This window comes from Prosopis cineraria, unplaced genomic scaffold, assembly GCF_029017545.1.
Source record: "Prosopis cineraria cultivar Desert tree isolate PC_DT_omini unplaced genomic scaffold, ASM2901754v1 PC13, whole genome shotgun sequence".
Taxonomy (NCBI): Eukaryota; Viridiplantae; Streptophyta; class Magnoliopsida; order Fabales; family Fabaceae; genus Prosopis; species Prosopis cineraria.
Window position 1 is genome coordinate 554,545 of NW_026555344.1, and position 25,249 is coordinate 579,793.

Below are 25,249 nucleotides of genomic sequence, written 5' to 3' on the forward strand. Positions count from 1 at the left end.
TTTCAGGAACAATCCATGAACTAATTAAACATATCACAATATTTCAAGAACTCATCATCTTTCAGAATTGCAGCATAGCATAGCATACATCATATTCATAAACTACACTAGGAAGTTAAAAGCTGGAAACCCTATATCCAGACAGCAGTCCCCACTTAATCCTCCTCAGTTTCTCCCCACCGGAGGTCTTTACATGGTCCTTGAACAGTGCTTGCAAGTTGTTAAGGTTCCTTGTATGAGATGTGCAGTCATGCGATTCTGCAGGCAGGACAACAGAGATCTGACCTACTATGGCAGGAAGCAGTAGAGCATTTATTGCTATGGGTATATCTATTCATCCAAAAACCCATTTACACTCTTCCCTACTTTTGTATTCATGATTCTTGATAATCAAATCAACTCCTTGCGTGTTCGGGAATGAGTCGATGACGCAACTCAGCAGGTGCACCAGCCAACTCTGCATTGTTTTTTCAAGTGAGCACAAGCAACAAAACCAACATTTAACACAGGAGTTAGCAAAAAAATTTCCCCGACTTTTACGAGTAAGTACATGACTTTAATCCTTGAAAATAACCAATTTGTTACAAATGAGTTCTTTTGACAAATGAACAAGGAATGCCAGATGAACTAAAGATTTGTATATTAACAAATTCGGAAACCAAGATTATAGGGCTTGCTCAAAGAGGGGGAAATAATCCGTTTACCTTGTGCTGTAAAGTCAAACAAAGGAGGCAGCGGCCGCCCATTCGGCAAGCACACATTTGGGTCTCTCAGATCATTGAAAAAGGGGTGTGCACATGCTTCCAACTGTAAATGAGAAATAACTGAGATCAGACTAACCAAACAGAACTTACTATTTTCCTTCCAAAACTTAAAACTATGTGGTTGCGTAGAACATTGATGTTACATAAATTTCAGACATGTATGAATATTGAATTTTTTCCCCAACAGCGAATTAACTTCCTTACAGCAGTGCACCGCAGATTTGGTGAATACTGGAGCAGCCTTGATACAAGATCAACCGCTTCTGAAGGCATTCTCTTGTGGAAAACCTGGAAGTTACCAATTCAGTGAGTTATCTGACACATCCGTTAATCATGAACTGAATGCTGCTTTTGGTGGGGTTGGCATTGTGAAGAACAACTAACCTTGTGCCATGGGTGTGCTTTAATCTGAGGAAACTTAAATTCAGAGTAATTTGGATTCATGCACTTTATTTCTTCCCTGGTTGGTGTCCCCAATATCTATAGCACATAATATAACATTGACTGAGTCACAAAAGCCGATAGAATAAAAAGCTTACAACAAGAAAATGCTTGTATGAGAAAAGACGAGAAGGAAACTATAGAACATGACTGTACCTTAATGATTTCCACCAACTGATCAACTCCACTCTCCCCAGGGAACATAGGCTGCAAATAATATTACACAGACAGGACGTCAGATTGTGACTTCTAATCTTAAGGCCTAAATCGTGTTGAGCTAGAAATGGCCAAAATGACAAAAAATTACTTCCACAATAAATCTATTATATCTACTTCACGCAGCAAGCACCGTGGCCAAGATTTTGCATGCATTGAAAACCAACAATGGAAGACAATTTACATACAGTGTTGCATATGCTCACCTGTCCAAGAAGGAGCTCAGCCAAAACACAACCAACAGACCACATATCAATAGCATTTGTGTATTCAGTTGCCCCAAATATGAGTTCAGGTGCTCTATAATAACGTGAACATATATATGATATGTTGGGTTCACCAGGCACCTAGAAGTTCAATTTAACAAGCTTTAAGAATGGACTAGTAAAAGACTAATGAATTTTAACAAAAAGAAACATACCAGCATCTTTGCACTCCCAAAATCACATATCTTTAGCTGATGAGAATGAGGATTAACCTGTATAAGATCACAAGTCAATTTAATATGCTTTGACGTCAAAGAAATGACTTTCCAGGGATATAACGTGTTAAAATAATCTATATCAAAAAATCGCAATTAACATCACAACAAACATAAGAATCTACTCATACAACGCATTTTTCAGAAACAACAATACGGAAATATAATATCATTTTGTCTGATGCCCTTCTTCTAGGCTCAATACCATGGAAATCATCAAATAAATTCATTAAGAATCTCATAAATTTCAGAGAAGCTCTGATCAAAGGAAACGTCTTAAATAACCAGATCCATAATACTCATTTCAGGAATTTGCATGGAACAAAATCCTGGTGCAAATACTGGGAAACCATAGTAGGAAATGAATGCATAAAATCTTACCAAAATGAATGCATAAAATCTTACCAATAAATTCTGTGGTTTGATGTCACGGTGGCAGACGCCAAGTACATGATGTAGATAGTTTAATGCACGGCATATCTACAAGAAAGAAGTGGCAAACCAGTCAATATAAGAACAGAAGTAAATAAATATAGGATAATAACTACAATTCTAGCATGGATAATCATGGAAACTCAAACCCACCCAAGAGTACAAATAATCTCCCAGTTTCTAGACTTACCTGGTATGTATACAGTTGTATATAAATAATAGGCATATGTTGATGCATTCTGATATAGTGCTTTGAAACTCTGTAGACGGTTTCTGGTACATACTCCAAAACCAGGTTCAGGTACAACTCATCTTTTTCAGTGGTTGAAAAGAAACAGTGCTTTAGTTGAATAACATTGGGATGGTCAAGTATGCGCATAACCTGTAGTTCCCTGTTCTTGTATCTCTTGTCTTGCAAAACCTTCTTTATGGCAACCGTTTCACCAGTTTCAAGGCACCTAGCCTACAAAAAAGATGTTTTCTGTTAAACAAATTGCTATACAGACAAGCACATATAATAGAGCAAAATATCAATACTTCAATGTCATACAACTTGATCGTAGAAATACATGAAAATTTTCATATAATTACCTGGAAAACAACACCAAAGGAACCAGTACCAACCACACGTTCTGCCATGTATGATATGGTCTGAAAGCCACACAAAGAATAAATTAGTAAAACATCTAATTTTTGTTGCGAGTCCCTATTTCATCTAATTTCTGTACCCCATCAGGCACTGATCATTTCTAATGTCAACTTGTGCTACTTCGCTACAAACACTCAAAAGTTCAAGCAAACTCAAAAAAGGAAGTTAAAAATTAATGCATCAAAATAAGACTCCAGAAGCAGGGAAGAAAAGTTCAACTAATCAAACCAATGAAACATTCGTGTAATGAGAAAATACCTGCTTTGGTTGTCCATCACGACCACCAATTGCTGTAGTAATTACCTGCCCTGTTTCAGTTCCATTGCCATTGACAATACTTGGCTCCATATCCTGCATAGAGCAAAATTATTGCCAAACACAAAAACTAATTGCATTGAGCAAAGACCATTCAGGTTCATACAACTAAACAACAAATTAAACTTGTCTAAAATATAAGGGTATTTTAATTAAAGCTGCTAAAATTAAAATAAATACAAATTATTTGGAACATCTTTTACATTAATGATTAATAAGGTAAAAAAGTAAAGATTAAACATATACATTCAAAGTGAAAAAATATGGGAAAATGAATAGCAATAAATACCTTTTCATTGCGGTTGTTGCCCTTCTCATCTCTAATTTTCATTTCATTCAATTCTTTAGGAAGCTGGTCATAACCTGATTTCTCTGTTCTATCCACCAAAGATACATTGGATGATCCTACAGTAGTATCTCCTGGCGCACAACCATGCTGCTCAACGTGTGTGCTGCCTCTCTCAACAGGATTTGTTTCCTCATTGACTCTTCCTTCAGTTTCTTGATCAAACTTAGCTCTCTTGGTATTAGAATCCCCTCCCTATGTGGAAACAGGAATTTAACATAAAAAAGTAAGAAACATTAGTCGTATTAAATAGAGATAAAAAAAAGTAACGATGTATAATAAATTCCACTAACCTCATTACTTAGCCAATTTTAATTCATTTAGTTCTTACCATGCCTAAATTATGTAATGACAAATACAATTGCCTATAACTAAAAACACGATTTGCTCACCAAAGGGTGCAAACTGTGCACCACCAAACAACATAACCTAACTTTAGGCGCCTTGATTACTTAGAACAACGCAAGGCATTTTGTAAGTGAAGCTAAGCCAAGCCATATCTGGTTAATCAACAGGCTCAGAAGACAAAGATGCATTATGTAGCAAGTCGGGTAGACAGCAGCCAAAGCTTGAACACGTGATCAATAATTACTCCAGTAAGGAAAGAAAGAATTAAATCCAACAATCCCCTCTTATAGAAGGTTATAGCTCTATCATGTCTTTTCCATAAACAGAACACCAGAAATGACAAATATTCAAATAATTCCATTAGAAGTGAAATAAACAAGAATCCAAACAAATATGGAATACCACCAAGGAATTGAAACATGATATGGCTGACTGCACTTTTCTTTCCTTCTTAAAAACACTGTAAACACTATAATCAGGTTAAAACCACGGGCGTAACACAAAACCTGATGAACAGAACAGCTCCTTTTAAAAAAGGCGATCACATGCGCCAAAAACGATGAAAGGTTAAATTAAAAAAAAAAAGATCCAAGGTACGAAAATGATATAAGCAATTGAATTTCATGCGCAACAACTCAAGGACATTAATCAGCAAATTTGAAATCTTCTAGACAAGATTATTTGTTAAAAAAAACAAAAACAAAACATTAAATAAAATAAAAAACTCATCCCTGTAACAAGTTTCCTCTGGGTTGGCATAATAGACAAACTCCCACAACATTCAAAAATTCATTTCAATCCAGATCGGAAATATATTCGTTCCTTCCGCATCTAGTTTCTTCCTTTTTCCAGCAACCAGACAAGCACGGAGCTCCCTTACAATGATAAAAAATATAAACATTCAAGGAAAATTGTCTGTCTTACAGGATCTGACGAAATGGAAGTTCGCCCAGAAGCAATGCTCTTCAGCCGTCGCATCATATTCATGGTTTCGGATTCCACCAACGACACAATACGACCCAGCCCAAACCCTAATGAATCCCTCAAACCGTGTACCGGGAAAATTCAAAAACTAAACGCACAGAAGAGAGAGAAATTCAATTTTCTCTCCCTTCCACCGTCCCCAGTTCCCAGCTATCAAAACAGAAAATGGGATAGAAAATGGAGCCAAGCACACAATCTTATGACCTCCCTGTTTCTCTCTCTTCTTCTCGGGGGAGAGCTTCCAGGTGGCCTTTTGTTGTTTTTTCAAAAAAGGAAATATTTTAATTCGGGCTTCAATTTTCTATGGTCAAACTTCAATCACGATTAATCATTCCGGCCTCATTGTACGTCAGTCAAACATGAAATCGTGATCGCTCGTCCTTCTATAGAGAAAACTGGACGGGTCAGATCTTCTACTTCGGAGATAAAGTTGAGTTTGGGTTTGGTGAAGCAAAGTTACGGAAAGATCCTCAGGTGGATCATCCATTTACGGAAAATGGGATTTTCAGACAAAGATGCCATTTTAATTTTATACTGCACGAATATGCCAACATTGTGGTTTCCCGTTTCCCCATTCTCCGCGGCAGTTAAATTGCACATCTAACATATCATATTTATTTTTTTTTAGGAAAAATAACCATAAAACTTCACCACCAAATTGCTAAAAAGAAGTTAAAAACTTTTGAAAAAAGAAGTCATTTACTAACATTAATTGTTGAGAGCTAAATGATACTCTCTCCATCTTAAATTATAAAATATTTTTAAATAAAATTTTATATATTAATGAAATTCATTAAATATACTTTACAACCTTATTTTTTCAAGACAAAAATATAAACTTTTAAAAATACTCTTCATTTAATACTTCATTGACAAAAAAAATTGAAAAAAGAAAATATATGATAAGGGTAATATTAGAAAAGCAAGGGTAATATTAGAAAAGCATTATTAATAAAATCATATTTTTATCAAAATGTCTTATATTTTGAAACGCTGAATTTTTCCTAAAAGTCTCTTATAATTTGGGACAGAGAGAGTATAAGTGCCCTTCTTAAAAAAAAAAAAAGTGAAACAAGATCCTTTATTGTTAATATTTCATGCAAAGTCCTTCACTACCAATAATTTCATATCAACTTTTAACACAAGGTTCTTCAGTGTCAGTCATTATATTAAAATTCAAACTTGATCGGCCAATTCAGCCCAAGAACCAGTGACCCAATCTCTTTTCCGATCTAGGTTTTCACCTAAATCGAACGGCCATTAACCCAATGTGACCTGAGGTCAACCCGGGATAACACGGCCAAGTTGTTGGGTCAATCGAGTTAATTTTTTAAAAAATTATAAAAACTAAATAAAAATTAAAAATTTAGTTTGAAAATAAAAAAAAGCCAAGCAATGAAGGGCAAGGCAGTTAAACCAAATTTCACTATTGATGGTTCGAACTTCAAAGAGAGGGCCTTAATTGTAAGTTCAAACTTCGAATAGAAGGCCTTAATTGTTTTAATATTTCATTATTTACTATTGTTCATTTGTTTAATTATTGCTTAGCATTTATGAATTATGATTGTCATTGTTGATAATTTTAGTGTTAGTGATTATTAATTTTAGACTTTTTAATTATTGAAAGATTGTAAATTGTAATTATAAGAATGAATATTTAGAAAGTTGTATTTTATTATTGTTAGATTTTTGGATGGTTGTAATTCTATAATTGTTATTGTATTTGTATCTTATATTAGATATTAATCTTGGATTTGATTGAATGTTTTCATGATTAATGTCTTTTTATTTAAATTGTATTATTTTGATCATAACCAATTTGTCCTCCGAGTTGACTCCCAGTTCAATTTTGATTGAATCACTAACCTATAACTTGTTGGCTTGACAAGTTTAATGACTGGTCTGATTTTTAATATTGTGGTGTTAGTATGTCAAAGAAAGCCCAATGCAAGGTTTTCAATCATATGTAGCGATTTTTTTACTATATGCATTTGAAATTCCATTATATACAATAAAACTTTCATTTATTCAAACAACATCTTTTGACATTTTAAAGATTTTTGACTTAGCAGCATTTTTGAATACTAGAAGCTAGAATCTTCAGTCATATGTAGCATTTCTTCCACTATATGCATTTGAACTTCAATTATATGTAAAAAAACTTTCATTTATTTGAATAACATTTTTGTAAATTTTTATATCACTCATTAATTTTCCTTATGGATATTTTTGAAAGCATATGTAATCTTTCTTCCTTAATATACGATCGATCTTCAATGAAATGTAAATTTCTTTTACATATTCAAATAACACTTTTGCATATTTGAATATCACTTGTTAATTTTTTTTATGAATATTTTTAAAAGCATATGCAATCTTTCCTTCTCAATATGCGATCGATCTTCAATGAAATGCAAATTTTTTCTATTTTCAAATAACATTTTTTAAATTCAAATATCACTCATTAATTTTCTTTATGGATATTTTTGAAACCATATGCAATCTTTCTTCCTCAATATGAGACCAATATTTAATGAAATATAAATTTTTTTTACATATTTGAATAACATTTTTACATATTTGAATATCACTCATTTATTTTTATTATGGATATTTTTGAAAGCATATATAATCTTTCTTCCTCAATATGCGATCGATCTTCAATAAAATGCAAATTTCTTCCACATATTCGAATAACACTTTTGCATATTCAAATATCATTCATTGATTTCTCTCATGTATACTTTTGGAATCATATACAATTTTTTTTTCTCGATATAAGGCTGATCTTCAACAAAAGGCCAATTTTTTTCACATATTGGAATAACATTTTTGCATATTTGAATATCACTCATTAATTTTTCTTATAGATATCTTTTGAAGCATATGCAATATTTGTTCCTTGATTTGCAACTGACCTTCAACAAAATGCAAATTTTTTTCATATCTTCGAATAACACTTTTGCATATTCAAATAAATAAAAGCCTATTTGTAATTTCTTAAAGTGATATTTGAATATTCAAAATGATTATTCGAATAAATAGAAGAAAAATTACAGTTTTAGAATATCTAAAATGCATATTCAAATATGGATTAGAATTTAGGGTTTGAATATGGCATCAATATTGTGTTTTTAGGATATCACAAATGCATATTCCAAAAACGCAAATGAATATTATAAAAATGCATATAAATATTCCAAAAATGCAAATTAATATTTTGAAAATGAATATGGATATTTTAAAAATTTACTCATTTTTCATGAAAAAAACAAAAGATATTTTGAAAAAGCAAATGCATATTCTAAAAATTTGATCATTTTTCAAGAAAATATGTTTTGATATTCTAAAAACTAAGTGCTAGAAATGAAAGAAAATCTCTAAATAACTCATATACCAAACAATTTTATTCCTTCACATTAACATAATGCATGGTTAATGTTTTACACTTTCATTGAGTTTAAAATAAATCTACTTTGCATTCCATGCAGCAAAATAATTGAATACCAACAAATATTTACTTATAAGCAAAATAACACCTGAAGCAGGAAATTGAATATGCAAGTAAATAAGAGTTACAAAAGGTGAAATTCGATATCCTTAAATGTGCATACACATAATCATGTATGCTTTACAAATAAAAACAATTTCATGGACATGAATATTTGCAAAAGATCCATCATAACAATACTCCTAACCTATTCATCCTAATCTCCTTCTTCTCCAATACTGCTACCTTCTTCTACCACTTTATTCTTGTCTCTTAAATCTTTACAATTTGCAATGCTTCTATCTTCTCCAAGTCCTGTCATGCCAAATGCATTGGAAATATTATAAAGAGAGCTATGATGAATGACAAAATTGAAATTGATCAAGCTAGTTTATATCTCAAGCTGGAGATAACTAGCTTGAGAAAATTTATTGTTAAAGTTAAAGTCATACCTAGCTTACAATCTTAGTAAATTATGAAAAATTTAAAATAATAGTTATATACTCATTTTGATTGCATCTTGCTTGTATACACACATGTATAGATTTAAAATATCTTGCTTGTATCCAATATGTAATTTAATTTAGAAGCATATATAAAAAGGGCAAGCAAGTCTTTAAATTTTTCACCCTTTGACTGCAAACTTGATATTGTAAAACAAGTCGAAGAACTTACAATGAAAAAGCAAAAATGTGATAGCATAGCATGTCATGTAAGGAGAACTTCAATATTCTATCTAATGAAGACAAAGCAAAGCAAACTAATCCATCATGCTGGAAGTACAAAAAGGAAGAAACACTAGGAAACCCCTTATGTGACTCTAAGCTAGAGGATTTGTTATAACTAAAGATTTAAGCTTAAACATATCAGAATAGATATATTTCAATGCAAAATTTTAAATAGAAGTCAAAGAGTAATAGAACAATGAAAATTGATGAACTTTCACAAGTACCCCAATCTTCAAAACAAACAAGGATCTAAATCCAACAATTTTCATAATTAATTTACTCAAAATCATTAAACATAAAATTCTAACTTAAAAGATAATTAAAGGTATCGAGGGGTAAAAAAGCAAACCTTTGCTCACAAAGTGCCAAGGATATTGAAGATGACAACTACAAGAGCCCATTATAGAGGTAATGACCCACCCTTTCCCTAAGTCATCCTCCAATTCTCCGATTATAGAGGTAGTTGACCGCCTTCTTCACCAAAGTAGCTAACTGAGAAGAATGAAGTAGGCAACAACTGCAAACAACATAATGCAAGGAGCACAATCCAAGTAAAAAACCAATGAGATAAGAGGGAGGGGTGGGTGAATTGTCCGTTGTTGCCATAAGATTGGTGGTGTACTTCTATGTCGTTGACAATGTTTTGAGATCCTTTGTTGTCGTTGCTATTGGAATCACACCCCTTACTCATCGTTGTTGTCAAGACCACAGAACCAGAATGATCGCACGGGAGCTAGAGAGGACGGAGAGGGAGAGCATTTTGGCAAAGGCATTTTAGTCTTTTCTTGCTTCCATTTAATGTGAGCAAAGAATCCAATATCTCAAGTCCTTCTTAACAAATAAATTCTTGGACGAGTTTCCCTTTTTTTATTGAATTAAAGCACAATCCTTAAATTTTAAGGACAATAATATACTACTCCATTTTTTTAAGAGATTAAATGTTAAAAAACATAAAACATTTTTAGTATTTTAGTGTGTAATCACTTTTTTTTCAAAAGTGTCCTTATCGAATAATCACTTTATATTTATTTTAAAGTAAAACACTTTATTACATAGGGAGTAAATATAGAAAGACAGCGTTGGTTTAAAAATAAATAACTACTTTATTAATGGATAAAATTTAATTAAAAATATCTTACAAATTTAAATGGAGGGTGTATATCCTCATGTCAATTCAATATATTATAGAAAAGTTAGAAGTTTTTTTTAATAAAAGATCAAATACAAATGACAGATATATATAAAAAAGTTAGAAGGTTAATAAGGAATAGTTAAGGTATATTTTGTGGCAAAAAAGTTGAGTTGTGTTTTGTCATTTCCTCCATTTTTTAGTTATAAAGCAATCTTTCTTACTTTATACTTTTTAAAAAACTAAATAAATAAATTTATTTCTTTAAAATTTCTTTTAATTTTATACTTTTCCTCTCACACACTCTCTATTAATTAAATAGAATTTAAAACTAATGCCTTCTCTTTATTTTTATTTTTATTTTTTATGATCAGCTGTCTCTTTAAATTTTAGTAACAAAATATGTGTATATATCAATATATTGTAAACAATTTGGGAAACTAATATGAATAGTTAGTTAATATTATTATCTTTGCTATCAAGTTAAAATAAGTAGATATCACGTTGCCGCGTAATATCACTTCTAGTAATTCTTGTACAATCATTCAAAAAAAAAAATTTTAAATCAAATATATGCATTGCTATTCAAAAAGTATATATTTTTTTAAAGAAAATATTTTATTTTATTTTTTATTATGCATGGTCACTTGTAAAGAACCCAAAGATGTAATGATTCCTACACTATCATTCAGGCAGCAAAATGCTCTGGCAACGTTCATTTTCAGGCACTGCATATGCCAACTTTCGGATCTGGATCATGTGCAGTGAGTTTTTGTGTAGCAGTTGGAAGGTGAGTAATCATGACCGTGTATTTCATCCAATGACTAAAAGGAGAGAGGCGTACAAAAAAAAACTTCTTATTTGCAAAGCATACAATCAAATTTTGATAATTTTTATAAATTAATTATTCAAATATAGTTTGAATATTTAGATTTTAAATTTGTAATTTTTCAAAAAATATTTTTGGAAACCGCCCTGATATCATCTATATTTTTCATATTGTGTTTGTCAAATAAAAATTATTAAAAATTTAATATTATATATGAAATTTCAAGAATATATTTAAATAATTAATTTATAAAAAATTTTTAAAAATAATTTTCAATTTGACTGTACAAATTGGTGATTAACAAATTTATCAAAAAAATTTGTAATTTTTATAAACCTTTTATTTTAATAAATAAAAAATAAAAAATTAAATTTTGATAAACATAATTGTTTACTTTATAAGTGAAAAGTTTTTTATGCACCTCTTTCTTCTTAGCCATTAGGTAAAATCAATGTTATGAAAACCGAACCAGTCATTAAATCGGTTGAGATACTGGTTCACGGTTCAATGGTCGGACCGCGGTTTGAACCGTGGTCCAACCGGTCATAAATAAATTGATATATTTTAAATATTATATATTTAAATAGAAAGAAATAATAATATATAGTAACAAAAATAAATGTTTAAATTTCAAACAAAATAATATACAATAAAAAATATAACATCCATCAATATTACATTATTTTCATCCAAAACATATACAATTGTTTCATAATTTATAACTTTAAAATATATACACATATACATAATTTATACATATTTCATACATTTTTTATTTCATAATGCTTATTAGATATAAATATGTATAAATTATAATTTTAAAATATAAATTAAAAATAAAAAAATTAAAAAATAATATAACTGGTTCAACCAGTTTTTGCCTAGTTTTGGCCGATTTTACTGATTTGTGGCTAGTTGTGTCGGTTCTTGAAATTTTTGATTTTTTGTGATGACCAGACAGAACTTGAGACCGGTTCCCGGTTGAAAAGGTTGGACTGATGATCCGGTTGGATTCTGATAACATTGGGTAAAAAACAGTCTCAATTGCCCACTGCACGAAAACTCACTGTACATGATCTGGATCCGCCAACTTTCTCCCTTCAGCATCTTTTTTGGTGCTTCAAAATTTTCTATTTGTAATCAATCAAAAGTAGTTTCAAATTATGATATCTTAATAAGTGGTCAAACTTTCAAAATGTTGTTCACAAATAAAATATGAAGCGATGGTGTAAAAGGCAGGAAACTTGAGCCCGAAAGTCTGAGAAATGAATTATTTTTTTCTCTCTTTTGGATGACTTTTCTCGTCACCAACAATATGGTTTTTTTAATACTTTTGAAAAAGCATTGTCTAACGATAATTTAAAAAAACATAAATAAAAATAAAGAAACGATCGATGTTGTTTGACCTCAATGACTTTTTGCGAATATAGAGGTAAAAACGAGATGTATGGTGATATAATTTTGGAATATTTTCTGACCACATTATAATTTATTTGAAACCCAAAATCTACAAAAACATCAAAGGAATATTTTGCTACCAAATTACTCCAACCGTTTTTGTTATTTATAAGCGACTAGCATTTACTCCTCCAAACGTTGCCCGGGAAGCCTACATTTTATGATGGTTACAATTAGTCACAATATGTTACTACTTTGTTATTTAAAAATAATTAAAAATTTTATACGGTATGGAAAATAAATTGATGTACTCAATGCAACCTTAGTATCATAGATATTTAAAAAGTGATATAAAGTTTACAGGTTCTATGACAAACATATATAAATAAGATATAAATAGAAGTCTAATATTATATATTGATGTTAATTTAAATATATGAATCTGTGGCAAAAATAAATCATATGATCAATGGATCACTATCATGATAATCCCGAACAAAATCAATAAACTTATAGCGAATTGGATTAATTAAAATATGAGATTATTATATTATATTTACGTTTGTGCTTGATAAAAATGATAAGGGAAAATAATTGGGTTGTACTAAATAAATATAAAAATCATATTTCTCGAAGAATTCTGCGCGTGATTTCTTTTATATTTACCCTCAGGGCCCTTAAATTCTTTAATCAAAATAAGCAAATTTGTCCCCGTTTTGTTGTTTGCCAGACGAGTTTAGGACAATTTCTTCGGGCTCACTTATAATTAGATCCATTGTTCATTGGTTAACGAACAAAATTATTTTATAATGAGAAAATGTCAATAAAATTTTTCTAAACTATATAAATAACAATTTGATCCCTCAAAATGCCATAATTTTTCTCAAGTCTTTAAGAACTTTTTTGTCATTAATAAATTTATATAAATTACCAAGTTATTTTTGTTGAAAATAAATGATTCACAAATTTATTTAAATATTCATAACTTTTTTTCTTATATTCGCAACAATGCAATAGCGAATCATAACTTTGCATGTTAAATTTTTTATTTACTATTGTATTGTTGCGAATATAAGAAGAAAAGTTATGAATATTTAAATAAAATTTGTGAATCATTTATCTTCAACGAGGGCAATTTGATAATTTATATAAATTCATTGATAAAATAAAAGTCCTTAAAAATTTTAGAAGAATTATGATATTTTAAGAAATCAAATCGTCATTTATATATTTTAGAGGAATTTTATTATCATTTTTCCTTTTATAATTTGGTTTGGCTCTAATTTTTTAGTATTTATTGTTTATATAAATGACAATTTTAGGGAGAACATATTTTTAGTCTCTATGTTTGTGGTTAACCTCTGTCAAGGAGGCTCTAGTAAATTTTTTCATTGAAGAATCAAATACTGAAATTGTAGGGAACATTGATTAAAATCTCTTTCATTGCCTAACATAACATAATATATCACCACCACATCAATAATATATCATGTCCACCACTTGGTTAAAAGTTTTGAAAATGAAACCGCATTAAATACTTGGTGGAGAACTTGTCATCTGAAAAGGTCCTGTAATGGTTCAATTTAGATTAATCAAATCCCGTTAAATTTATTTAGCTTAAGTCAAGGAGGCCAAAAATATCAGGTGCAATACACAAAAAAAAACTATGACATGTCATATTAATGAATCTTAACTAAAATTCACTGTACTTTTAATGACAGGCTCCATGATATGATGATGATGATGATGATGATGATAAAACTACATGAATCTTGACCCAAATTCATTAGAACTCCAAGGCTAGCTATATTTGCCCAGTATTTTAATTAATAATCATAATTGAATTAAAGCAAACATAATTTTTGAACTTGAAAAAATTTAGAAGTAAACTTGATTATAAAAATTCCTTGAAAAAATTAATCTTTCAATCTTTCAACTTTTAATTTACTTATAACTTAATTCCTTAATTATAATTTACTGTGACTTAATCCCTCAACTATGACTCGCCTATGATTCAATCCCTTAACTTTTGACTCACTTATAATTTAATCCCTCAACTTTTATCAATTCTCTTTTTCATATTAACTTAAATCTCATATTAAAAAATAAGAGGAGGATATTTTAGAATAATATATGTGTATTTCTTTTATCCCTCTTATTTGATCAGAAATTTTTAAAAAAAATTAAAAATAAGGATCAAATTATAAGTGATTTACAAGTTGAAAGATTGAGTTTCAGTAAGTCGTAATTGAAAGACTGAGTTGCAGCGAGTTATAATTAAAGGATTGAGTTATAAGTGAGTTAAAAGTTGAGAATTATAAAATTAATTTTTTTAAAATTTCTTAAATAATAGTATAAGTTTGCTAAAATTGAAGTTCAACATGCTTCATTGTATTCTCAATTATTATGTGGGGCTATTTTCTTCATCAGATAATCACAGTCCTTTTAGTATAATAATAATTCAAAAGTCATAATTCAAAGGCATCAGAACTGGTCGTCTGAAATCTCAGAAAATGCAAGAAATAGGGTATTGTGCTGCTGAGCACAACCACCAACCATAATTCAGAGTTTTCTCCGCTTGTCGAGAAAACTTAATCATTTATGTCAAATTTAATTAATCAGATCAATCTAAAGTCAGGGGATCTCTTTTTGACTTCTGGGGCCACCTTTACACTAAATTAAATTAAAAACATGAGCATGAATTTAGTTTCTCCCTTTTGACAGAAAATAATGTGCTGCACTAGAAATTAATTATAATCATGAGTCATTTTAAGCAATCAATCAACTTAAATTATCTAGCTGCACTTTTTTTTTATCAAAAATAAGAAGATATTTTATACAAGTGTATATAATCTAAATTAATTGAAGAGTCATATTTTTCATAAAATGAATATTTATTTTTTGTTCTATCATATGAGAAATCCCACATTTTTATCCTTTTTAGTCTTACTTTTCAAAATTCACATCCTACATTTTGTTTTATTTTTAAATTATAAATAAAATAGATGAAATAATTTAAAGGAAGGTTGTAAAAGTATGCTTTTGTCGTGACTTTAATCGCAAAATGAACATTGCACCGGCCAAAAACTGAATGATTATCCCACATGATTGAGATCTTGTGGGCCAAATCTGTTTATTACTTTGTAAAGTGTCTGTGAAGAAAGGGGGAAATACAACAGAAAAATCACTAGGGCATCTTTATTACCCAAAAAAAAAAAAAAAAGAATCACTATCGCATTGCATGAAACATCAAATTAACCACGCAGAAAAAAGTTACTATGTGCTAAGTAACATTGCCTTCTTTTCTGGCCTTCCAATCCTCGAGAACACAAAATTTATCAACCTAAATTACATAGTGCTGAGTAGTAATATATTCAAGGATTGATCAAGACTATCAAAATCGATTCAGCGCGCCAAGGATTAGAACGGAGAGGCATTCCAACAGACACGATCCATATTCATCAATTGAATCTTAATATTTTTTAATTTCAGTGGTTTTATGTTTTTTATCAAAAATAAATCTAGCTTTCCAAGGTCTTTTGTTCTTCCTGATTCCTGCGGCTTCCTCCATCAAAATGAGGATGGACATACAACAACAAAAACATCCTTTATTCCATTCTGTTATGGCTGCTGCATGAATTACACAACACTATTCCATTCTATTGACAATTAAATCATTGGATAGATTATTAACCAAAACATCTTGTTCAACAATTTCCCAAGATGTTTTCATTATTCTTCCTCTACCTTTTTTATAAGACTCAAAATTATATATTCTCCTTTTTTCATGAGTGCCTTTCACTACTTTTTCTATACATGTCAATATTATCTCAAATAATTTTCTTACCATATTCTCCTTAATAGATGTCATACCCTTTTTTTTTGGCATATATTTATTATAGAATTTATCTTTTCATGTATAACAAATTCATCTCAACATCTCCATCTCTATTATTTTAATTTTATATTCTTATTATTCCTTTAAAATATAACATTCATCACTATATAATATGATTAATCTTACTTCTCTTTAAACTTTATAGGTACCTTGTGATCACAAATTATTCTTGCAGTTTTTCTCCAGCTCTGGTATCCTTATAGGCAACATCCCATCAAACTTTCTTCTAACGTAATCATGATGTCACACTATAGGTCAGGGTCTTAGCTGTTTGTTTTTGACTTGTTCTTCTCGGCCTTGAGCCCCATCTTTTGCTAAAGAAAAAAAGTGCATAAATGAGAACTCAGGCATTTGCAAATTTGATCCCTCAACTAAAATTCAAGAATCGAAAATATACATGAGTATATGGTGATATTCAAATTGTTTTCTCTGTACTAATCAATCCATCACTAAATATAAAAAGGAGAAAGGTACAAACATGTTTACAAAGTTTTTTTTTTTTAAGAGCACTTAGGACTTGAGTGAAGAAAGGTACACCAATATCCATGAACTAATTTTAACAGGTGCACCCGTCTCCAACTCGTCAAAGATAACTGAAGTTGACCGTTAATCTACATCTAAGCAAACGGTTTGACCGTTTTTTGTTGTTGAGGTTGAATAAAAAATTTGCAAAACTGTCATCTTTCTCTAAATCCTTCACTCCTCTCACGATTTCTTCTTCATCGCTTCCCTTTCACCATCTGGCAGTCCCAACAAATTCTTCCAAAAAATTAGCAACACGCAGCAAGAAGAGTCTGCTGCCAAATAAAAACCAATCCACAGCCTTGAGAACAGAATAACTACCAAAGGTTAGAACCAATAATCAAAATCAGAAGCCAATAAGAGCAGAAACAGGTTGAAACCATTCAAGCGATGAATCCAAGCTTCTTAGCATGCAGGAGACGAAATCCCCAAGATTGAAAAAGAAGAATGAAACAAGATCAGATACCATGCAAAAGACACATCGCTGGTCTCCCAAATCTGATCTCTCTGTTCTCCTTGAAGTAATCTCAACTGATCAACTCACCCGCTCTGATCCCTTTCAGGACTCTCGGCTAATTGCTCTCCAGATCTGGAAAGCAGGTGGCCGATCTGCAACTTCGAACTCGAATATGGAAGCAACAACGTAACCTGAGAGGAATGGCCAAGCTCTTTCTGTACTTGGCTTTAGACGCAGCAGATCAAAGCTTCTCCTTGCTGTTGAAATTTTCTGGCGCAACTGAGTCACTAGGAGCAGATTACCGTCGCCGATTTCAAACTTCCGAAAGGAGATTCGCTGAAGAACAGAGCCAGCTGAGAAATTTCGTTGCCTCGTCTCCTGCATGCTACGGACCATGAGTGACAAGGGAATGCAGACACTACTGTTCTTTCCGACGACTCACGCCGGAGAATTCAAAATATGATCGGGTTGGATGAGCTGGAAATCACGGATCCTGTCAGGTCTTCACTGTTCTGGAAAAAATTGCGTCGTCCGAACTCTTTCTTCGAGGAGTGAAGGATTTGGAGAAAGACGTGCAAATTTTCTAGTGCACCTTAGCAAAAAGTGGTCAACCGTTTGCCTAAATGTAGATTAGTGGTCAACATCAGTTATCTTCAACAGGTTAGAGATAGATGCCCCACTTAAAGCTAGCTTATGGGTGGTGTTGCATCTTTCTATACTTAAAAGATACTGGATGCTTTGCGGAGAAAACTTTATAAATAGTTTTGCACTTTTACTAATATAAAAATTATAAAATTTTGGATATCTAACACATGCATAAATAAGGTTGAAGAAATCTGACCTTTAAAATGTGTTCGCTTAAGAGCAGCTACACCGACAGGTTTTGTCATAAGTAAATATTGTGCTAAGGACTCATTTACCGACTGGCTTCACAAATCCAGGCTGAACGGTAAGCTCTTTTGTATGAATCAACACCTTCTTGCCATCTAGATAGCTTCCTCTTCGATACACCTTTAAATTTTTTAGCAGGAGCATTAGACCCCAACTCAACTAAGCAAAGATCATCAGGTATCTTTGGACCCACTAGCTCTGCCTTTGACTTGTCATTAGACACCACCCATCCTAAAACCTTGAAGGGGAGGAGAGGGGGAGGAAGAGATCTCCCAAAATTGGGAGGGAGGTTTTGGAGGGGAGGGGGGCCCTCCTCTCCCTCCAACTAAACAGGGCCTAAGTGAATACCTTAGGACACTCACAAATTCTAATTGAATATTTCAGACGCCTGCAGATCTCAAGCAAATATTTCAAAAATAAAAATAATTTTTAACCCAAAAATAAATATATCATCCCAAAGACGAAGACAACAATTTCTTGACCCTCTAAATCAAAATTGAACAGTCAAAATTTTATTTTCCTTCAACAATTTTTGTTATTTTTAGTTTTAATTTCAATAAAGGCAAATTGTAAAAAAAAGTATGATTTTTTTAACAGAATACATACATTTTTTAATTGTTAAATTTTTAAATGAATTGAAGTTATCACTTAAAAATTGGGAACGGAAATTTAAATTTCAAGTGCCAAATTAAATGTAACTGATCCATATCTTAATAACGAACATGCTTCCTCATCCTCTAGACAAGGAGGAAATCCAAATCCGACGAAGCGGTCACATGGTTTTTTCCCGGAAACAATTGATATTCAATACTATTTTGGCCAAAAAAAAAAAAAGATATTCAATACTATTAAAACTATCAACATAATTTCTCCAGTTATAAAATTCAAATACAAAATCTTCAGAAAAATTAAGTCTTTCCCAGTCAACCCTACCATCCTTGGTAGTCAAATGTTCATTGACCAGAAACCAGACTGAATCCCAAGGCTGCCTATTTTAGCTCCTTGATTCTAGTTTTAATTAAACTCGATTCCTTTCAATCCATTCCATCCCTCTCTCTCTCTCTCTCTAACCTAAAACAAAGCCTACTCTGTTATGAGTTATGACACGATGATATACATTTCCATTTCGCTCTGCTTCAATATTTAGTCACTAAAAATCTCTATTTTGTTCAGTCCTGGAACTGAGCCATTCCCCCTTTTGCTCATTTGTTACAGCCATGCCTTCTACAGTTGTCCTTCTTTCCCTAGTGCCAGAGCCAAACATCAGCTGCAGAATACAGAAATCCAAAACCAAAAAGGAAAAAATGACAGTGCGAGTCCATATGATGATGCCAGTTAGACCAGTTTCAGGAACAACCCATGAACTATTTCAACATGATCAGATTTCAAGAACTCATCATCTTTTTGATGGAGCCCAGACACAAATGAAACTAAAATATCCTTCTATTGAATATATAGCTCAATAAAACAGTAATAGAAGTCTATTACAACTCACTTGCAAGCTATAAACAGACTAACAATGGAAATAAGCTACTGAAAGTGACAAAAAACTAAGCTCACACTCTAATAAGGCCTACAAATGGATTATACTCTCAAAGCATAAAGGATAAAGGAAAATGACAACGAAAGATGAACTTCCTCCACCCCAACCTGGTGTTCAAGGGACCAGGCACCCTCCCTCACAATACCCACTTTCTGCCTGCTCGCTGAAATGTCAGTCCCCAACTATATACAGCAAATAGTCCTTTCTGTCTCTCCCTCTCTCATAGTCCTTACGCACTCCACATGTCTTGGGCTTGGCCAATTGGATGATGACTCATTAGCTATGGGTCCATCACTTTCACAATTACAGCATCGCATACATCACTCATAAACTACACTAGGAAGTTAAAAAGCTGGAAACCCTTTATCCAGACATATGAGTAATGAGAAGGTACCTGCCTTGGTTGTCCATCACGACCACCAATTGCTGTAGTAATTACCTGCCCTGTTTCAGTTCCATTACCATTCACAATAGTTGGCTCTATATCCTGCATATAGCAAAATTATTACCAAACACAAAGCTAATTGCATTGAGCAAAGACCGTTCAGGTTCAAACAACTCAACAACAAATTAAACTGGTCTAAAACTAAAATATAAGGGCATTGTAATTAAAGTTGCTAACATTAAAATGAATACAGATTATTTAGAATAGCTTTTACATTAATGATTAATAAAGTAAAAAAGTAATAATTAAACATGAACATTGAAATTGAAAATATATGGGAAAATGAATGGCAATAAATAACTTTTCGTTGCCGTTGTTGCCTTTCTCATCTCTAATTTTCATTTGATTCAATTCTTTAGGAAGCTGATGATAACCTGACTTCTCTGTTCTATCCACCATAGATGCATTGGATGTGCCTATAGCAGCATCTCCTGGCGCACAAAGATGCTGCTCCATGTGCGTGCTGCCTCTCTCAGCGGGATTTGTTTCCTCATTGACTCTTTCTTTAGTTTCTTAATCAAACTTAGCTCTCTAGGTGTTAGAATCCCCTCCCTATGTGGAAACAGGAATTTAACATACAAGGGTAAGAAATTTACCTCAGAAAGTACCATCACTTACAAACTGGCTTCACAAATCCAGACTGAACGGTAGGCTCTTTGTATGAATCAACGCCTTCTTGCCATTTAGATAACCGCCTTTTTGATATATTAAATGCCTTTTTTCAGTAGGAGCGTTAAACCCCAACTCAACTAAGCAAAGATCATCGAATATATGGGACCTACTAGCTCAGACTCTGACTTACATTGGAAACAGTCTTTTCCTCCAAAACGTGAAAAATTAATGTATCATGAATCTTATCTCGATAGAGTTCCCATATACAAGATTTGTGTCAGAGCACTTGAATGAAGCTGGACAGTATAGCAAGAAAGGCTTTAGTTTTGATGGATCAACCCAAGTTCCATCTGCATCTTCAGCAAGGGTTACTTCGTGATTACCAAACAACTCAAAACCAGAAATAGAAACTGAAATTTCACCAGCCACCTTCATAAGTTAATTGTATTTGGCACCAATCTCTGCTACAGAAAATTTACCATCTTCCAAATCGGAACACCCATCATAAATTTCATGAAGCCCAAGTAAAATAGGGAGAGGAAGAATTGGACCCACCATATCACCATCACAATGTGCCTTATTAGGCCCTTTATTGCTGCAAGAGGATGATTTCCTTAAGAAAAATGGAGGCAATTCAGGACAGGATGTAATAGCTAAAAACTCCAAAGGTACCTTCTTTTGGTCAACATCAAGAGATTCAGAACGCTTTGAAAATGCCAATTGTAACATATCCAAAGGCAATTCCTCCGACAATCCTCTCAGAGGAACATCCTGGAGGTTTGCTGATAGCTTCACATCTTTGAAAAACACAATAATGGCAGGAGAAGATCTAAATGGGCCGACCCCACAAGCATTTAATTTCTCACACAAGAACTCATGAACATCCACGTCAAAAGGTCCCTTCTCCTAAGCATCCATACAAGGACCTTTTAGTTTTTTAACAAAGAGTTTAGTAAGGTTGCCTCTTCTATATGCATCGATATAGTTCAATTTATGAAATACAACACTTTTGCGATAATTATATTTCTCATCACCTACAGTGAACAATAAATATCTGTCGAAATGTAACCTTTGTACATGGCAATTTTCTAATTTGTTATCATGAATCCAGGAGGCTTCATATCCCTGCAATTCAAGCTTTCCAGATGACATCAGCCCTTCCAATGTAAAACCATCATATTTATATTGTTCACAAAGTAAGGAGGCCTAATCGATGATCATAATGCCAAAGCCCAAAACTATCTCCTTCTTCATTTGCCAATCAATCCAATTAGGGAGAGCAACCTTTGACAACTCTTCTTTTAAAAGACAACTCGCACGATGACAATCACGACCAGATAACGCAATTTCCTATGGAAGTTCCCACGCATAAAGGGTCTTGTTAGTCTTAGAAAGCTTTGAAGCAAGAGATCCTCTTTGAGATGGCAATGAAGTTTCATAGCAGAAGAGATTGAACTCACCACTCCAAAATGGTCCCAATATAATGCAAAATCCAACTTCGGAAGCTAACTTGAAAGTATCTTCTCTTGAATCTGATCTCAACGTAGACAAGTTTAACACATTCATGAAGCTAGGTCTGTCAAGACCATGGGTCGATCATAAAATTGGCATCATATGCTTCTGCACATCACATAGAAGTAAGAAATTAGTGGAGGCCACAGTGAAGTAGAAGCCGTCAGGACTTGCCCTGGAAAGGGCTAGAAATCTTTCACTCTGAGCCAGTGTATGCGTATGCAAAACATCAACCTTCAAAAGACAACTTACAATGCATTTATCTGCACTTAAATCAACTAAAAAAACCTGCATCAGAACATGCCAAATCAAAATTGTTGGATGCCAACTAAATTCACAACTTGACCGAACTTTGTCATCAGAACAATTTGAATCATGCCACGGTACTTTCAAACTAGTTCCCTTAAAATTGCCATTTGAACTAGAATTTTTCATTTAATACTCCAAATCAAACAAGAACAGCTCACCACTTTCAAGCAAAACAAGGCTTTCTTCATGTATGTGCGAACTCCAACAAGTATGGACAACAGAGCTAGTCTTAACAATTTTTCCGCCCATGTAGAATACACTAGGTCTCTCCAAACTTGAATTATATTGTACAGAAAATCAATGGCCAGAATTGCATGTGGAAGCCAACAAATACCCAATGGTAGAAGAAGACTCACCTAAATTATCACCATCCTCATCATCAATTGGGGTAACTAAAATCCTTGATATGTTGCAACGTGCTCCACTTGTAGCTCGAAAAACATCACCGTTACCATCCAGCTAAAGGTGTAAACTTGAACCTTCAACATGGGCAATCAAAAACCCTACTTTCTCGGAGTTCACCCCAATTGGAAAGAAGACAATAACACTATTGCCATACTTGAGTAACTCAAGCCGATTGTAATGAAGGACAGAGGTGATATTATTTTGGAATTGGGGACCACAAAGGGGAGTGATGGAGGACGCAGTGGAGGGAAGAACAGGAGCCAGGACAAGAGATTACGAGAAATCGAGAAAGAGAGAGTTGGGGGATATGAAGAAGAGTGGGCAAGAGATAAGAGGAAGAGAAAACATGGGTTAGAGATTGAGAGATGGGATTGAAGATGAGGGGACCCAAGGTGGGCCGTGGAGAATAGGGAATCAGAACAGGGGACGAAAAAGATATAGAAACTAGGAAGAAGGACTTCCAGTATTTTGAGAAGTCCATTACTTGAGAAAAGTAAAACAACGAAAAGAAATCAGAAATTAGAGAATCTGAAGAAAGCAAGGACTGAAGAGGAACAGCCACAATCAGAGGCCAGTTACCTAGTTGGTTGGCCGGAGGTGGAATATGAACACAGGGAATGCAATTTCTCTACTCTGCGAATGATAACACAGGTTCTTCTCTGTGGGTTAATCTAGGCTGTCCATCAAATCTAATTAACACTAATGTGCCACAAAATTCCAGCTAGAAACACGAAAATAAACATATGTTTAGAAGCATATTAATTGAATCTTTCAGCAAAACTGTTGACGCATTTAAGTTTGCAACTTCTGATCAGCAATAATCTGCAATCTAAAGAAAAAGAGAAGCTTTTGTTGTCACCACATGAAGCTAAACTAAACAAAAAAGTAATATTATTCTCCTAGAACAACCTATTCTCATAAAACACGCACGCAAGTATTTTGTAAAATTCTAAAAATGAAGAGATCCATGTTCCAACACAAATTGCAGGGAATAAAATCTTTGTAACAGCTTATAAGAGACTGAAATTCAAGAGCAACAAAATGGAGCTGCTATTATCGAAACAACAATCAGGCAGAGTAACGTTATTATTATCAAAGAGTGACATGCAGCAGAAACAATCAGTGAAATATGGGAGAGTGCGTGGGAGGGAGGGAGCAAACCAGAATGGAGTTGAACTCTGACAGAATCGTGAAGACCACGAGGAGTTGAACTTGGAAGATAACGCTTTAAGCCAATAAACGGGGGACTTGCACAAGAACGAGACCGACAATGAAGCTTGAGGATTCCGTCGAGGAGAGGAGGACGACACCACCAGCATCGAAGACGACGGACTTTGGCCGAGAACGACAATGACGCTTGAAACTTGAAAAGCCATTGCAATAAACGCCCACGACCGCGACGGACACGAGAGAAGCATATTCCGATGACGTCACACTAGCAGCAGCGAACGGAAGAGAATTTGGAGTTTAGGGTGGAAACATGAGAAAAACAGGAGAAGCGTCGATTTCAGGGGGAGCAACATTTTTTGTTTGAATTTGAATTGAAGGGTTACAAATAAACCTAAATTTAATTATAAATTAATTATATTTTTTAATTTTAAAGATTTTTTTTCATTAGCTTGTTATTTTTTTATTATTAATTGATTATTAGTGAGCCTTACATTATATTTTTAATATTTTTTAGTATAAATATTTAAATTTAGGGATAAAAATGACTATTTAAATAAAAATTAAGAGATAAAAATAATTTTAATTTAATAAAAAATATTAAAAAAATAGTGTGACTCATTAATAATTACCGAATGTTAGTGTTTTTAATATTAGAATGATAGTAAAGAAAATATTTAAAGTTGTGGAATAAAATTAATTCATAATTAAGTTTAAGGTTATTTGCAATTTTTTGTGTATAATTTAAAGATAAAAATAATTCTTAATTCAAAAAACATTTCCATGTTGTTTTGGGGTTGAGAGGCATTAAAAAAGGGAAGATGGCAATTAGATCTCAAATAATTAAATTAATAATAGTTAGATCCTGAATAAAAATTTTAAAAAATAAATTATAATTATAAATTCAAATAATTACATATAAAAATTCTTATTATAAT

At 32.5% G+C, this 25,249-nt stretch overlaps 1 protein-coding gene and 1 long non-coding RNA gene across 12 annotated transcripts; both read right to left on the bottom strand.

The window, feature by feature from the left end:
• Positions 1 to 5,218, bottom strand: LOC129291140 (shaggy-related protein kinase theta). Of its 2 annotated transcripts, XM_054928338.1 has the most exons (13): positions 4,917 to 5,215; positions 3,588 to 3,839; positions 3,242 to 3,334; positions 2,926 to 2,985; positions 2,525 to 2,797; positions 2,308 to 2,382; positions 1,843 to 1,899; positions 1,628 to 1,768; positions 1,362 to 1,412; positions 1,149 to 1,244; positions 969 to 1,052; positions 705 to 807; positions 1 to 457 (listed from the first exon to the last, which is right to left on the bottom strand). In XM_054928338.1, the coding sequence occupies exons 1-13, from the start codon at positions 4,977 to 4,979 to the stop codon at positions 396 to 398; spliced, it is 1,410 nt and encodes a 469-aa protein (XP_054784313.1). In that variant the 5' UTR covers positions 4,980 to 5,215; the 3' UTR covers positions 1 to 395. The 2 variants fall into 2 exon arrangements, with proteins under 2 accessions (XP_054784313.1, XP_054784314.1); XM_054928339.1 differs by lacking the exon at positions 1,628 to 1,768 and having other exon boundaries at positions 4,917 to 5,218.
• Positions 5,219 to 16,809: 11,591 nt separating this feature from the next.
• Positions 16,810 to 24,615, bottom strand: LOC129290792 (uncharacterized). Of its 10 annotated transcripts, none has more exons than XR_008588562.1 (6): positions 24,306 to 24,615; positions 23,096 to 23,973; positions 20,903 to 23,013; positions 20,256 to 20,348; positions 18,269 to 18,438; positions 16,810 to 18,046 (listed from the first exon to the last, which is right to left on the bottom strand). It is a non-coding gene; the product is annotated as an uncharacterized LOC129290792 (long non-coding RNA). The 10 variants fall into 10 exon arrangements; XR_008588560.1 differs by lacking the exons at positions 16,810 to 18,046; positions 18,269 to 18,438 and adding an exon at positions 19,167 to 19,562 and having other exon boundaries at positions 20,256 to 22,538; positions 22,683 to 22,718; positions 22,898 to 23,013; positions 24,306 to 24,610; XR_008588556.1 differs by having other exon boundaries at positions 20,256 to 23,013; positions 24,306 to 24,614.
• Positions 24,616 to 25,249: the final 634 nt, after the last annotated feature.

Excerpts from the sequence above, each read along its gene's own strand:
- LOC129291140 (XM_054928338.1), bottom strand. The coding sequence starts at position 4,979 with ATGAATATGATGCGACGGCTGAAGAGCATTGCTTCTGGGCGAACTTCC. Across the intron at positions 1,053-1,148 it reads AAGCACACCCATGGCACAAG|GTTTTCCACAAGAGAATGCC; the intron begins GTTAGTTGTTCT and ends GGTAACTTCCAG. Across the intron at positions 458-704 it reads GTTTGACTTTACAGCACAAG|AGTTGGCTGGTGCACCTGCT; the intron begins GTAAACGGATTA and ends AAAACAATGCAG.